At 42.0% G+C, this 15832-nt stretch overlaps 2 protein-coding genes across 3 annotated transcripts in view; both read right to left on the bottom strand.

Annotated features, from left to right (window-relative positions):
• LOC127042848 (uncharacterized) overlaps nucleotides 1–15832 on the bottom strand; it is a 394053-nt gene that overhangs the window by 337776 nt on the left and 40445 nt on the right. The window lies entirely within an intron of this gene.
• Nucleotides 1–15832, bottom strand: part of AASS (aminoadipate-semialdehyde synthase) — a 52216-nt gene that overhangs the window by 2976 nt on the left and 33408 nt on the right. For both annotated transcript variants that reach the window (XM_050936111.1, XM_050936112.1), the window contains 5 exons: nucleotides 14523–14663; nucleotides 12608–12775; nucleotides 7862–7957; nucleotides 5519–5634; nucleotides 2805–2893 (listed from right to left, as the gene is read on the bottom strand). In XM_050936111.1, coding sequence (XP_050792068.1) covers nucleotides 2805–2893; nucleotides 5519–5634; nucleotides 7862–7957; nucleotides 12608–12775; nucleotides 14523–14663 — 610 coding nt within the window. The remainder of the gene's footprint in view (nucleotides 1–2804; nucleotides 2894–5518; nucleotides 5635–7861; nucleotides 7958–12607; nucleotides 12776–14522; nucleotides 14664–15832) is intronic.

Raw genomic sequence — 15832 nt, 5'->3', positions numbered from 1 at the left:
GAAAATTAACCCACCATGGTTCTGAGCGAATATGGCCATTTGAACAGCTAACCACTTTATAATGTAGTTCTTTTTCTGAAGATGCATTTTTATATGGCAGAATTATTAATTTTCCCACCTTGGGTTATTTCACATGTCTGTTTAGCCATCTATAGAATGGATACTGTGATTAGTCTTGACCCTGCACAATCCTGAGCTCTCTGGTCCTGATGCTGCAAAGCACTTCAGCACTTGCTTATCTCAAAACATGTGCAATCCCGTTTGCTTCAAATGGGACTGCTCACATTATGTGCTTTGCAGGTTCAGGCCTACACTGCTTTATTTTTTTTCCACAGCACAAACCTTTGGATCAGCTGCATATATAGAATACATATTTTACTAAGTACAACACTAATTTCTATTAGAGTGGAGTTACAGTTCATCATTGCTCTGTGTTAGGCCTACTTTAAGTGCTTTAAAATCTACACACTTACTCAGATGGCCTGAAAATTTACTGTGCCTCATGGAAGTGCTGAATAGTGTTAGCTGGTCCAAACTTGGATCATTCTAAAATTCTTCTGTTTTGTTTGTTTTTTAAACCCACACCTGGGGCTCAAACTATGGCTGTGATCCACCCCAAAGTGATGGCAGTCACATGGGATTTAGCACATGCAGCCCCTTGAGATGGAGGATGTATATTGAAGTTATTCAGAGTCAAGTGAGGAAAACAGCTGCAATGAAAAAATTTGAAATGGGATGATCAGATTAGAGCTTTGCTGAAACAGGGTTTGAGCCTTCAAAGGCAAGCACTGTGGCCACTGAACCTGAGCTGCACCCATGCATTGTGAATTTGAACTCTAAGCCTGGCAGAAATCTGAGAATGATCAATGGGCATGTTGTTACTCTCTGCCTCTGTTGAAAGGGGTTTTATACTTTTGGGAAATATGTCTTGAGTAGTACAGCTAATATAGAAGGACTTTGAATTTTCTAGGGGTGCTCTTCCAGCATGTGAGCCAGGATCTGGGGTGTCTTGCCCTTGTGGGGGTTCCAAACCCCTTTCCCTGTCATCTCCCCTCTGGGCAGTCTGAGCCCTTTTCCCAGATTCTGCTCCCTTCCCACGTCAGTCAGGATCTGCAGAGGACTGTCCCTCTGGGTGGGGAACTGAGAACAGGCATGCTCGTACCAAACAATGCTGGGACTGGGATAAAGAGCTACGAGTGGGCATGGCTTGGTACATAAAAGAGGCTCACAAGCACTGACACCAGGGTGGGGCTGGGGGGGTGGGAAAATGGGACAGAGGAAGGCAGAAAAGGGGAGATGAGAACTTCCACTGAGATGAACAGAGCTGTTCACACATCTCAGTTATCTGGCCATTCTCATTCTGGAAGTGCCAAGTGGTGCTTGGGGCCTTCTCACTCTCTGGTCTAAACTGTATTTGATTATTTATATCATGTGGAACAGCTTCCACAGGGGCGACAGAGCCCCACATCAGAAAAGCCCATAGTCTAGTGGTTAGCACACACTTGAGGTGGAATACCACTTTTCATGTTCCTTCTCATCATGAAGGAAAGCAGGAAACTGAACCTGGCTCCCAGGTGAGTACCACTGGGCTAAAAGTTACAAGGGGAGGTGGGGGGTGCATCATCCTATGGCTGTCCCATGTAGTTCGGTGTGCTCTGAGCACCTAATGGATCAGACTCAGCAGACAAGACAGGTGTTTCATCTGCCTATATCCACCTGGTTTGAGGACTGCACTGGGGTTAGATGTGAGATAGGAATTCAGATGCCCTGCTGCCTCAGGTATGCACATACACTGAAGCAGAAACTTAGGCACCTAGGTGACTTTTACAGCTAAAATTGGGTACCTCATGAGTTTAGACATCTAAGCAAACAGCCAAGCGAGGGTGTCTTGGGGATCCCATCATGAAATTGGCAGCTAAAGTCTTTGTTGAGTAGGGCCTACATGAAGGAGAGAGCCATATAATCACAAGGAAACGTGTCTCCAGCCATTACAATAAAGGCCAGAGTAGCAGCCCATAGCATTTCTTCCCAGCACGCAACCTCAGCAGCATGGAGAAGACGGTCATCAAGATGATTTTGGTTTCCTTACTGCTCATCTGTGCTCTCCAGGGAAGATGAGAACACAGAGCAGAAGTTATCGATGATTGTGTATATACTCGTTCATTAGCCCGTTCGTTTATAAGCCAATCCCCAGACGGTTAGGTAAAAATAGCAAAAAACTGTATGACCCTTTCATAAGCCGACCCTATATTTCAGGGGTTGGCAAACTATGGCTCCTGGCCTGTTAGGATAAGACACTAGCAGGCCTGGCTGTTTTGGTTACCTGGCACGGAGCCCCTCAGCTCCCAATGCCCGCGGTTTGCTGTTCCCAGCCAATGGGAGCTGCGGGAAGTGGCGTGCCACTTAGCAGCAGCCACACTGCACCACCAGAGATCACAATTGACTGGGAGATCCTCTAGGATCAACCAGTCGATCGCAATCAATCGGTTGTTGAGCACTGGCATATATAATCCACCTCCCTGAGCTAAATCGATGGGAGAATTCTCCCATCCACCTAATGCGGTCTACCCCAGGGGTTAGGTCAGTTCAACTATGTCGCTCAGGGATGTGGACTTTTCACACCCATGAGCAAGACAGTGGTATCAACCTAACATCCTAGTGAAGGCCAGACCTGGAAGCATCCACACAGAGGATTTAACAAATCCACTTTAAAATCCATACCTGTACTTAATTCAGATTAATTTTCTTGAGTGTGTGTAGGCAAGACCTCAGTTCAAATGTGAAATAAAAGCAGGCTTACGTACCAAAGGGCAGCTTCAGCTCCATGTGCTTGGCAAGTGCCCCCACAATAGAGTCTGCTATAGGAACTGGCTCATCTCCAAGTATCCCTAACCTGGTGAGAGAGAGACGACAGAATGAGATCATTGCTTTCCTCTGAAAGTTACATTCTACAATACACAAACTGAGGGACAAGGTCCTTAGTGTGTAATTCTGGAAGAGGAGCAATAGGACATCATGTGGAATTTTTACCCTGTATCTATGTAACCGAAAGCACAGCAGGATGGATAAAAAAAGTGATTTAAAAACAAATAAAATTTATATTTTTTTCCTCTTTTGAGAAATAAACCTGGTTAAAATTAAATTTGAAATTATAACAACTCATGTTAAGGCCTAAACTTACTAGAATATATTAAAATCATTTAAAACAAAAAAAATAAGCTGCATCAATGAGTCTGCCTCAACATTTTAAATGAGTTAAAGGGTGGTACTTGTTTAATTATAGTGAATTGGGGGAAAAACTGTGTGCCATAATTTTATGTACCACAAAGAAAGAAAGAATCTATTTTCAGTCTTTCCAGTGGAGTGAATGCTGGTATTTACATGTAAATGCAAACGTAAGCACCTTCAGTTTGTCGTGTAGAAAAACTTTTGCTTTCATTACTTTTAGGTTCAGTTTAGCTAACAGGAACAGAGAGAACATTTTCTTCATTTGGATCAATTCATTCAAAGTTGAGAGACCAATTAAAAGTTGGGTGGAGGAGGGACACAAAAAACACGAAAGCTTGTTTTTCCTCTTCTCATCTAGAAATAAAAACCAGTTGGGAGATAAGATCTACGAATTCTACAACTTGAAGAACATGCAGCCAGATTTTCAAAGCTATCAAGGTGCCTAAAAAAATGCACACCTTGGTGTATTTAAAAAAAAGAAAAGAAAGGAAAAAAAAAATCTAAGCAGGGAAGGCACTTAACCCCCACAGATTTCAAGGGGTTAGGCATTTAACCTGGTCAGACAGTTCTGAAAACACCAATAGGCACCTATCTGCAACTTCAGGCATCTAAATATCTTCAAAAAGCTGGCCCCTGGTGACCAAAAACAATCAATTTACTAACTGAAGTCCTTTTGTTTAGTAAATCAGTCAGTTTTAAATGCAAAACGTTTTTGATAACCTTTTCTTGCTTATGCATCCAGAACACTTAAGATAGTTCTAGTTAACACAAAGCAATTTTTAAAATGCTGTTTTTGTGCATTTTTGTATGAGTTCTACCATAAAACAACATATTTTAATGGCTATACCAACCAATGAGAATGAACCTTTAGGGAAAAAAAGTATATGCAAAACTAGATGAACACTGATCATTTAAATCGAGGTATCCTGCTTGCTGATTTAAATCAACCCATCCTGCAACTCAACAGGACAGGAGCCCAGAGCATCTCTAGGATCAATTCCAGCAAAAGTTCATCCATATGCACACTCTACAGCATAGATGTAATACTAAGTCACACTGCAGCAACAAACAAGACTTCTAACACCTTGGCAAAGCACTGTCCAATCTACAAATTAAAGACATGCTACATATCATCCATTTGCCAGCTGGGGAAAAATGCAGGCCCAGAAGAGGAGCGACTTCCTGAACGTGACTCAGCATGTCATCAGCAGAGCAGAAAGAGATTAAGTTCTTCTGGTTGCCAGTACCATATCCTAGCCACTGTGCTGCCTCATCTTGCTCTTTGGTGTCACCATGAAGTCAGACATTACTAATTTTATCATTGACAAAAGGTTAAGATATATTTTGCAAAGAAACAGAACAGAGTACATGAACCCAGCGACAGTGCTCCAAAAACACTAAGAAAATGCTAAGGAAATATTTTGTGAATGGCGTTGCATTGGCAAATACTGAATTCCATTAACCCTCATCCCCACATACATCCCTCAAGATGTGTGTGGGTTTCTTTTTGTTAAAAAACTTAATAGTCAAAGCATACAACTAAACAGATAGCTACATAAAAGCATTAGTCCCTGTTGAAAAACAGTCAAAAACCATTAACTCCCATACACACTTGAGTGGGGGGAGAGGGGGAAAAGAGGGAAGAAGGGGCAATGATTATACAAACAGAACTAAACCAAAGTCACATCAACTTAGCGCTGAAGTGGATGTTTTGTCCGATTTCCATTTTCTATAGCACCATATTTTAGCAAAACACATTGAGCACTGAGTATCAGTTCCCTAACACTCCAAAAGGTGGTGCTGGGGACAAATTTTTGCTGTCTGAAACTACACGCTTTTTTTTTTTTTTTTTTTTTTTTTTAAACTTAAATGCATCCTTGTCGTTGTAGAAGACCTCTCCATTAGATCATAGCATTGCTAGTGGGATGCAAGATCATCACTGTGTCAATCGACTGTTTGTTAACTACAATGCAAGGAACCCAATGGAATGTTCCTAAATATTTTAGAGATCTCTAGGGTCAAACTTCTCAGGTTTTCTAGAAGTTTAATAATGGGGGCTCTGTTCTGAAGCCTATCCCCATGCAACACATTCACATATGTAACAACTGCAAGATCAGGCCTTGCCAAACATTTGTCAATTATCAAAACACAGGTTTAAAAGTAAAGTTTAGAGAAAAACTCTGAATGACTGTTTAATAAACCCTAACATTCATGTTCTGGGCCATATACTTGGATTCTAGGAAGGCTTTCTTAAAAAAAAAAAAAAAGAATCATAACTGGAATCTCCTACCATTCCACTGCTTCCAGCTGACTGTTGTCCTGTTCCAGTTTGTTGTAGATTGCGTCTCTAAGGAGAGCAGATTCAGCAGAAGGTTTGAGTCCAAGCAGCTTACACATCAGCTCTTTCTAGTTACAAAAAAATTCAAATATCAAGTTACTACCTGCAGGCCTGGGACCTCTTCTCATACCCCTGGGATGAACAAGCTAATCTAAAGATGCGGGTCACAGAGGACAAGTGAATCTCCAGGGTTTGCGGGAGAGAAGAGAGGACGGTCTCTGCTTCAGGGAAGCAAGGGTAGGTCAGAATTCTAAAGTGCAGTGAGAGCCAATTGCCCCTTCTCCATACTGCAGGGAGGGAGAAAGGGGATGGGCTGTGCATGTGCACAGACATGGACAGTCTCTCCAGCCAGCACTCTTTCTGAACTATCTGCCTCTCCTGGGTCCTGCTCCCTTGCAGAGCAAGGGAAGCGGGGCATGGGTACGTGAACAAACAAAAGACAGGGGAGGAGTACAACACCGAACACAGAACTGCTTTATGTTAAACTGGTGACAAATGTCAGAGACCAAGAGTCAGAGGAGCCAGAGGTTCTCTGCTTGGCTGGGGGGTTCTTAAAGCCGGTGAGAGCTGGGGGAATCCCATTTAGAAGGGAGGAAACAGACTGGTGAGGTGAGCAAGACCACCTGTTTGGGGGCAGGTCATCAGAAGGCCAGAATGATCACCTAAGGGGTAGACACTTCAACTTACAAAAGGAAGGGAAAAAAAGGATAGTGGCAGCCTGCCAACAGCCCTGATTTTAGTCATCTCAAAAGTTTCCCCAAAAATCCCTTCCTGAGAGGTGTTTAAAAGTTATAGGGGCTGAATATATTTTTCAGTCATGTTAATTATTACTTGCTCCATGTTCTTTCAAACATATAATAAGGGAAGCTGTAAAGCAGGATTGTCATCTGGCAGTTACAAAGTCAGTTCAGCAGCAAGACTTAAGCTGTGACCTGGAAGATTGTACAAGAGAAATGAAATAAAAGGAAAAATTCTTAAGGCATCACAGGAGAGGACAGCTCTGTCATTAATACACAGGGATAAAATTCATTCAATGGCAGTGTTACCATTTCTCATGCTATTGCAAGTCCTATGACAGTTGGCGTTTTCCTTAAAGCCCCAGATCCTGGAGTCACGGTCACCGAAAAAAACCCCACACACTTGCAGAAAGTGAACATTTGTGGGTGGGTTTTCAATCACAAACCCATTTTCCATAAAAAATAATTTACAGGAAAAATTTTCAGCCAGGCAGGAGTCTGGGCTCTTAGGATGTCTACACTGCAATAAGCCACCTGCAGCTGGCCTATGCCAGCTGACTTGGATTTGCAGGGCTTGGACTAAGGGCAGTTTAACTGTGGTATAGACACTTTGGCTCAGGCTGCAGCCTGAGCTGTAGCACGCTCTCACTTCACAGAGTCCTAGAGTCCAGGCTCCAGCCCACGCCCAAATATCTACACCATAATTAAACAGCCCCTTAGCCTGAGCCCCAGTCAGCGGGCACAGGCAAGCCACAGCTTTTTAATTGCAGTGTAGACATACTCTCAGAGGTCAAGCCTCTAACTGTATCTTTCTTAGCTACCCCCATCCCCAGTTGACCCTGTCCTACATTCACAGGCAGCTTTGAACAAAGGAAAAAAATACATTGTAGACCAGTCCTTTAGCTAGAGTAATCAGCGTAGTCCCCGTGACCTCAATGGAGCTATGGTGGTTTACACCAGCTGAGTTTGACCCTTGGGTGGCAGTTTGCAGATGACAAATATCAGGAGAAACATCTAGGAGAAAAACTACATGTAAACTTAAGAACAAGGGAAGAATTTGCAAAACTGGTGGAAAGGAAGACAGCAGAGGAGGAGGGTAGGACTTGAAAATATCCATCAAGGAAATTAAACATATGCACAAGGGTATATAGAATGAAAGTTCATATATTCGTATGGGCAACCTGCATCAGAAAAGGCTTGTAAAAGCAATTCCTTGGCACAAATAGGGGGTGGAGGGGAGAGGGAGTGTCATGAGGAAATAAAATGCATGCTGAGAAGCCTCTGGGTTTGAGAGGATAAGAACGGCCATACTGGGTCAGATCAAAGGTCCATTTAAGCCCAGTATCCTGTCTTCCAACCTGGCCAAATGTCAGCAGCCAGTGAGAGCTGAATTATGAGCAATAAAGGCCATTAAGAATTCAACCTCCTTACAACACACACACAGAAGAACAGAACTCAACACAGGCTTCCCAGAGAAAGCAAATCCCAAACCTGACAAAACAAAAAGATTAATGGAATGAAGGAAAGCAGAAAACCAAATAAAATCCTACACACTTACCCAGGTTATAGGTGGTGCTGTTGAGCTAAGCAAAGGATAGGGATCTGGGTTTATTAAACCTAATTTCACAAAGCCTCCTACAGCTTTCGAATACCCCTAAAATAAAACAAAGGTAGCTATAAATGCTGCACATTGCAAGTCGATGCTCAGGTGAATATTTACATACTTCCCACTACAGTCAGACAAGGACAAACAAAGCCATGATCAATATTACGCACATGGGAAGACTGCAACAGTCAGATGTGACGCCAAAGGGGGTTTAACCTCACTGCTTTCCCCACTCCCTCACTCCTTTCAATACGCTCTTTAGCTGCAGAAGAAATAGCTATCCCTTCCCCCACAAGTAGCATTGGTTCAACAGATCAAAGAGTTCAGCTGACGAGTACCTTTCTCAAGGAAAGCTTGTCACAACCGCTCTGCTGGCCAATAGCTAAATTAAAGACAAAGGACCCGATTCTGAGCTCACTCACCTCCAACTTTACATCAGTACATGCGCTGACATCAGTGGATTAACTCCTGGTTTACACCATAGTAAGTAAAATCAGATTTGGGCTCAGAATGCCTAGGGTACAAACATGGCACTCTTCCTCCCAATATCAGAGCTGCCAATAGCACGGAAATGGAATGCATTCTAAGGGACACTGTCAAGGTTGTTACGCCTTTGCAATAAAAATCTGACTGGTTTGAGATTTTATTTTATTTTTTTTAAAGCAAACAAAGCATGTTTTAGTCAAAGGTTTTCATTTAAAAAAAAAACCAAACTACTGCTTCTTGATTCTCTGACATTAAAAGTCTTCATAAACAAAATGCTGCTCCATTTGTAAATTCTTCAAAGCAATTGGATGTTAATTACTATGTAGACAGCACAGGACGCAGGAAAGACAAGAACCCAGGTTAACAATAATACACACTCCCATAAAGGGCTAATTTCATTCAGAGCATCCTCCACAGTGGCTGGCACAGAGAAATCACATGGGCACCATGATCTGCAGTCAAACGGAAGGTCTACACTGCAATAAAGACAACGCCATGGCTGTTACTGGCCTGGGTCAGGTGACTTGTGCTTGCAGGGCTCATCCAGGCTCTGAGACCCACTTCCCTTGGGGGGTTTCAGAACCTGGACTCCAGTCAAGACATCTACACCGCAATTTTTAGCCCTGCAGTCCAAGCCCAGTGAGCCAAAGTCAGTTGATCCAGCCTCTGAGAATCGGTGCTGCAGTTTGTTTTTACTGTAGTGTAGATATACTCATACCCATAGAGACTACTTCAGACATTTCTGTTACAGGACTTCATTCCTTACCTACTTAAGCTTAGATCCAGATAAGCCGCTCTTAAACCAGTTTTCATGTCCACATAATGGGACTGCTCTGATTTAACTGTCAGTGCAACTCGTGTGTAGAGAAGGCCTTACATTCATTTCTAAAGTTTATGCTCGTTGCTAGAGGTTGAAGTCCACTAGATACCCACAGGACAGATTAAAGAAAAAAAAGCTATACTGCAAGCTCTCCTACAAAACCCTGCCAATGTATTTCAGTCCTAAAATGGAGGGACCAACTCCTTGAGGTAAGTACTGCAGTCTTCACGGCTATTCACATCTTCACCTCACAGCTGAGAATATCAATTCATGCCAGCTAAGCTAGTGGATATTTTTTAGTTTTTTTTAAGTTCACCTTTATCCACCGGGAACTAGATTTAGACCAACCATCACTTAGCATTTAAAGTACCTAATAACCACAGTACCTACTGAACATAAGAACATAAGAATGGCCGTAGCGGGTCAGACCAAAGGTCCATCTAGCCCAGTATCTGTCTACCGACAGTGGCCAATGCCAGGTGCCCCAGAGGGAGTGAACCTAACAGGCAATGATCAAGTGATCTCTTTCTTGCCATCCATCTTCATCCTTTGAAGAACAGAGGCTAGGGACACCATTCTTTAACCTTCCTGGATAATAGCCATTTTTGGACTTAGCCACCATGACTTTATCCAGTTCCCTTTTAAATATTGTTTTAGTTCCAGCCTTCACAACCTCCTCAGGTAAGGAGTTCCACAAGTTGACTGTGCACTGCGTGAAGAAGAACTTCCTTTTGTTTTAAACCTACTACCTATTAATTTCATTTGGTGACCCCTAGTTCTTGTATTATGGGACTAAGTAAATAACTTTTCCTTATCCATTTTCTCCACATCACTCATGATTTTATATACTTCTATCACATCCACCCTTAGTCTCCTCTTTTCCAAGCTGAAGAGGCCTAGCCTCTTTAATCTTTCCTCATATGGAACCATCTCCAAACCCCTAATCATTTTAGTTGCCCTTTTCTGAACCTTTTCTAGTGCTACAATATCTTTGAGGTGAGGAGACCACATCTGTACACAGTATTCGAGATGTGGGCGTACCATGGATTTATATAAAGCCAGTAATATATTCTCAGTCTTATTTTCTATCCCCTTTTTAATGATTCTTAACATCTTGTTTGCTTTTTTGACCGCCTCTGCTCACTGCGTGGACATCTTCAGAGAACTATCCACAATGACTCCAGGATCTAATTTGTAGCTAAATTAGCCCCCATCATATAGTATGTATAGTTGGGGTTATTTTTTCCAATGTGCATTACTTTACATTTATCCACATTAAATTTCATTTGCCATTTTGTTGCCCAATCACTTAGTTTTGTGAGATCTTTTTGAAGTTCTTCACAGTCTGCTTTGGTCTTAACTATCTTGAGTAGTTTAGTATCATCTGCAAACTTTGCCACCTCACTGTTTACCCCTTTCTTCAGATCATTTATGAATAAATTGAATAGGATTGGTCCTAGGACTGACCCTTGGGGAACACCACTAGTTACCCCTCTCCATTCTGAGAATTTACCATTAATTCCTACCCTTTGTTCCCTGTCTTTTAACCAGTTCTCAGTCCATGAAAGGACCTTTCCTTTTATCCCATGATAGCTTAATTTACGTAAGAGCCTTTGGTGAGGGACCTTGTCAAAGGCTTTCTGGAAATCTAAGTACACTATGTCCATTGGATCCCTCTTGTCCACATGTTTGTTGACCCCTTCAAAGAACTCTAATAGATTAGTAAGACACGATTTCCCTTTACAGAAACAATGTTGACTATTGCTCAACAGTTTATGTTTTTCTGTGTCTGACAATTTTATTCTTAACTATTGTTTCGACTAATTTGCCTGGTACCGACATTAGACTTACCGGTCTGTAATTGCCGGGATCACCTCTAGAGCCCTTTTTAAATATTGGCGTTACATTAGCTAACTTCCAGTCATTGGGTACCGAAATCCGATTTAAAGGACAGGTTACAAATCTTAGTTAATAGTTCCGCAACTTCATATTTGGGTTCTTTCAGAACTCTTGGGTGAATCCCATCTGGCCCCAGTGACTTGTTAATGTTGAGTTTATCAATTAATTCCAAAACCTCCTCTAGTGACACTTCAATCTGTGACAGTTCCTCAGATTTGTCACCTACAAAAGCCAGTTCAGATTTGGGAATCTCCTTAACATCCTCAGCCGTTAAGACTGAAGCAAAGAATCCGTTTAGTTTCTCCGCAATGACTTTATCGTCTTTAAGCGCACCTTCTGTATTTCGATCATCAAGGGGCCCCACTCGTTGTTCAGCAGGCTTCCTGCTTCTGATGTACTTAAACATTTTGTTATTACCTTTGGAGTTTTTGACTAGCCGTTCTTCAAACTCCTCTTTGGCTTTTCTTATTACACTCTTGCACTTAAGCTGGCAGTGTTTGTGCTCCTTTCTATTTGCCTCACTAGGATTTGACTTCCACTTTTTAAAGGAAGTCTATCTCTCACTGCTTCTTTTACATGGTTGTTAAGCCACAGTGGCTCTTTAGTTCTTTTACTGTGTTTCTTAATTTGGGGTATGCATTGAAGTTGGGCCTTTATTATGGTGTCCTTAAAAAGGGCCCATACTGTAACAAAGTCATTTCACAGAGGCCTTTAAAATATTATTAGTGATTCTGACCAATATAAACCATACTTGGACTTAGAAGGTGAAAAGTTCCAATATATCCTTCACTAACTCCTTGAGCCATTTCTGCCACCTGCTTTTGCACAAAGACAGAAAGGGACCAACTCAATCCTTTTGGATTATAATGCAGTGAAATTTTCATGACCCCCCCCAAAAAAACCATTTCACACCACACCTCCTCATTCATGTCCACAAAATGCCAAAAACAAATCCCTGTGGCATCACCTCAGAGGAAGATGAGCAAAAGAGAAAGAAAGGGACATCAATTTACTCTTATTCACAAAAACTAGCTCTAATCTTCAGTTTTTAAGAGAGTTGGCCAGAGGGAGCGCTTTTTATTATTATTTTGCTTTGTGCAAGAAGAGTTTTCCTTTGGGATTTCATCAAAAAAAAAAAATGCAAGTTTCAGGAACCATCCCTGCCAATTTCTCAAAACATTTCTCCCCTGCACTGTTGGGGGGTCAGAAACCCATGCAAATTGAATGGGTATCTAGGGAAACGGGGGAAATTATTCTTGCTTCTTGGACACAGCAAAGTGCAGTCATATTCACAAAGTAAAGCAAAATCCAATTTTTGGGGGGTCCCTTTTGGCTATAGCAATCACAGGTATTCCTCATAACAATAGCTGGTAAAAAGTTATCACTGAAAATTTGACAGACTGACAGTATCCCTTCAATTCACACTATTAAAAATCTGTCTAATTTGAACAAGATTTTAATATTTAAAAGCCTAGAAATATCTAAGAATTTACCTTATACCTTAAGGTGCCTCTTATCAAGGTATGGGCTGACTGAATACCATATGGTTCAGCATATTTTGTACTGTCCCTGTTGGGAAAACCTTCCAAATTTAATCCTGGGAAAAAATCCATGACAGCAACAGAATCAAGCAACGCTCCTCCAGCTGGAATATTAATAATCTATGGATTGTAAAAAAAAAAAATAGGCAGGTGAGTACTGTATTTTAGGTTATTTATTCAAAAGAACACTTCTATTTTCAATGCCTACTGCAGATTTGTGCTATGCTTTACACTCAGTAACAAGGGACCCAGTTTTCATCTCACATCAATGTAAATCTGGAATAAACTTCACTGATTTACACCAGTGTAAGTGTAAGAAAGATAAGATCTGGCCTGGACTAGTTTGCATTTCGAAAATTTAAGTTTTGGGGGGAGAGGGATTGGTTTGTTTTACGATTACAGTAATCACTCTCCACCATGTACACTGGATACAGAATCTGCCCCCATGAACATCTTCGGTTGCCACTAAAAAGCGAGCACATGTAAAGAATACACTGTTAAAGAAGAATAAAAGAATGGAATGACTAGCTCTATCATCAACGAGGCCTAAAACCTTGAACCGTGCTTCCTTCAAGCAGCTGAAGCAAAGTCTGCTATGCTGCATCAATACCAATTCCTTTTGTGGCTTCTGAGCAAGGGGGCGATGTTGCCTTCTCAAAAGCCACCTGTAGCAGCAAAGCCCGCAGCCATGCCACAGGAATTTATTGTGCATGTTGCTTAAAACACATGTGGAGGAACGCCCACACAACAGTCAAAGAGAACTATGGATCTGGGGGAAGGGAGGAGGATTGCTGCATTTACCAAGAGACCTACAGAGCCTTTCATAAGGAATCCTGGACAGCCATGCTCTAACTTCATCTAGCAATGGGTGAATCAGCACAGAATTAAATAAAATATTTCTCCATCTACCCACATGACCTTTATTCGAAATTTGAACCAATTTATTTTTTTCCATATAAAAATCCAGTTCACAATTCATTTTGCATGGTAGCTGGAACAGTGAAACCCTGAAGTGTCACAAGAAAGCCTCTTTATCCAAACCCCTTGGATCTCCAGTCATCCAGACTCTGGGATGTCTATACTGACTGAACGACTAGACACTTAGTGGTGCACCCATCAGTAGTTTATCTGAGCAAAGTGGAGTGGGCCAGAGGAATAAACACAGGCTTGGAAGCCAGAAACTCAGATTTCTAAATCTGGCAATGACACGGTCTTGCTGTGTAGACTTGGACAAGTTAATCTCATGCCAGGTTTCCTCCTAGCTGTAAAATGACAATAGAAATATTCACTAAGTATTACTATCAATGTGATATGGAGTTTTGCCTTTTACTACAAATAGGGCTCGTGTAATACCCAATGAGATGCTGACCACTCTCAGTGCAACAATGCACAGCATGAGTTATCACTACTTTTTAGCACTGGGCACCTCTCCCATCCCCACAAAGGAGATCAGGGATTGTTCAAGGCACTGTACAAGGAAAGTAAGAGGCACTCCCACCATCTAAACAGACAAGAGACAAAATTTAGGAGAAAGGAAGCCTCTTCAAGGAGATCAAGTGATGTAATATACACATGGCAGAGTTGGAGCCTGAACCCAGATCTCCATCCCAGTCCAGTGCCTTAATCACAAGCCCATCCCTCTTCACTGCCTTCAGACCTCTGCAAATATTAGCCTGATAGTAGCAAGGAGGCATGTCACTTTACACATACAGATAAACAGGTGATACAGTGACAATTACTTAAACTCAGTTTATGTATCTATCAGTAGCTTAAAAATAATACAAGAGTTCACAAATCCCAGTTCCCTCTTTGGCCTAATACCATCTTCTCTGCTTGTGTTTAAATAGAAGGGTCAGGATTACTTCACCTCTCCATCTTTTAAATATGTGGCAGACTGAACTGTATTCAACAGAACACCCTGTGGACTCCAGCTGAACTTGTATCGCAGAGGATTAGCGGAATATTCAGGAGCTGGCAGGCCACCGCAGAAGGAAGTGTATGATACGACCTGCAAATATAAAAATAAATCCACAAGTTGCATATGATCAGAAAAAGATATACAGCATCCTCCAGCTAGCAACAGGAAACAACCACCACTGATTTCCTTGCAGTATTCAGTTACCTGTGTTTAGTAAATCATTCCCTAGAAGGCCTGAATTAGGCAAAGAACTGCGAGTATTTTATGCCAACAGTGCCAAAAAGATTTATGATTTTCACATATAATAGGCCACAGAGCAAGTTTATTCATGGGACTTTCATCTGAGGGTACTGGGGCAGAACTACAGCTGGTGTAAACAGTCATCGCTCCATTGACTCCGACTGCTTGAATTGTCAATTTATACCACCTGAGGATCTGCCCCTCTCAGCTCTCATCTGGAAGAGATCACAGATGAACAATCCAATTCATTCCAGTGAAGCACCACTCATATCAATGGAAGAGTAGCATCCAGTTATTTAGCAGAACTCATGACAATTTCTTGGTGAAGCAATAGAAACTGTACTGAGACCACCTCCTGGGGCATCCTGGTGGTAAATCTGAGCCAACAAGCCAAAAACTAATTGGGCCTGGTGACTAGACACTGTTCACTACCTTCCCCTTCTGTGGAAAGCTTGAGGCAGATTAGCAGGGTTGTGACAACCTTTGTTTAAGGAGGTATCTGTGTGCTAGTAGAAGAATTTATTTGACAACGCTGTCAATCTTGCACATTTTACAAGCATTACAGATAAGAAAATATTAGGCCAGATCCATTGCAGTCAATGGAGTTTAGCCAATATACCCTCATGTCATCTGGGCAGGTGACTCAAGGGCGATGATCCACACTACTAAGTCAGACAGCCAAGTAAGAACCCCCATTCTGATCTGTCACCCTGGGCAGATGCTGGGATAGTGGAGAGACAGCATCTTGCTTCGTTCAGCAGGGCCTTCTCCGGCCCACAAGGACTGGCATTGGCAGGCTGCCCAGAAAGAGCTGACTCAGTCCTCCCGAGTCACCAAATGGAAACGATGAGCCAGAGGCTTTGTAGGGTTCAAAGTGAGCCAAAAGGAAAGGGATTCATTGATGTGCATCTGGACTCAGGAGCTAGATATGGGTAGTTATGAAATTCACAGCTATTACTTTAACTTTAACAAAACCTATGGCTCTAGCACTGAGGAAGTTGCAGCAGCCATAGAGCATT

This window comes from Gopherus flavomarginatus, chromosome 1 (genome assembly GCF_025201925.1).
Source record: "Gopherus flavomarginatus isolate rGopFla2 chromosome 1, rGopFla2.mat.asm, whole genome shotgun sequence".
Lineage (NCBI taxonomy): Eukaryota > Metazoa > Chordata > Testudines > Testudinidae > Gopherus > Gopherus flavomarginatus.
The sequence above is the reverse complement of the archived record's forward strand: the minus strand, read 5'-3'. Positions and strand labels throughout refer to the sequence as shown.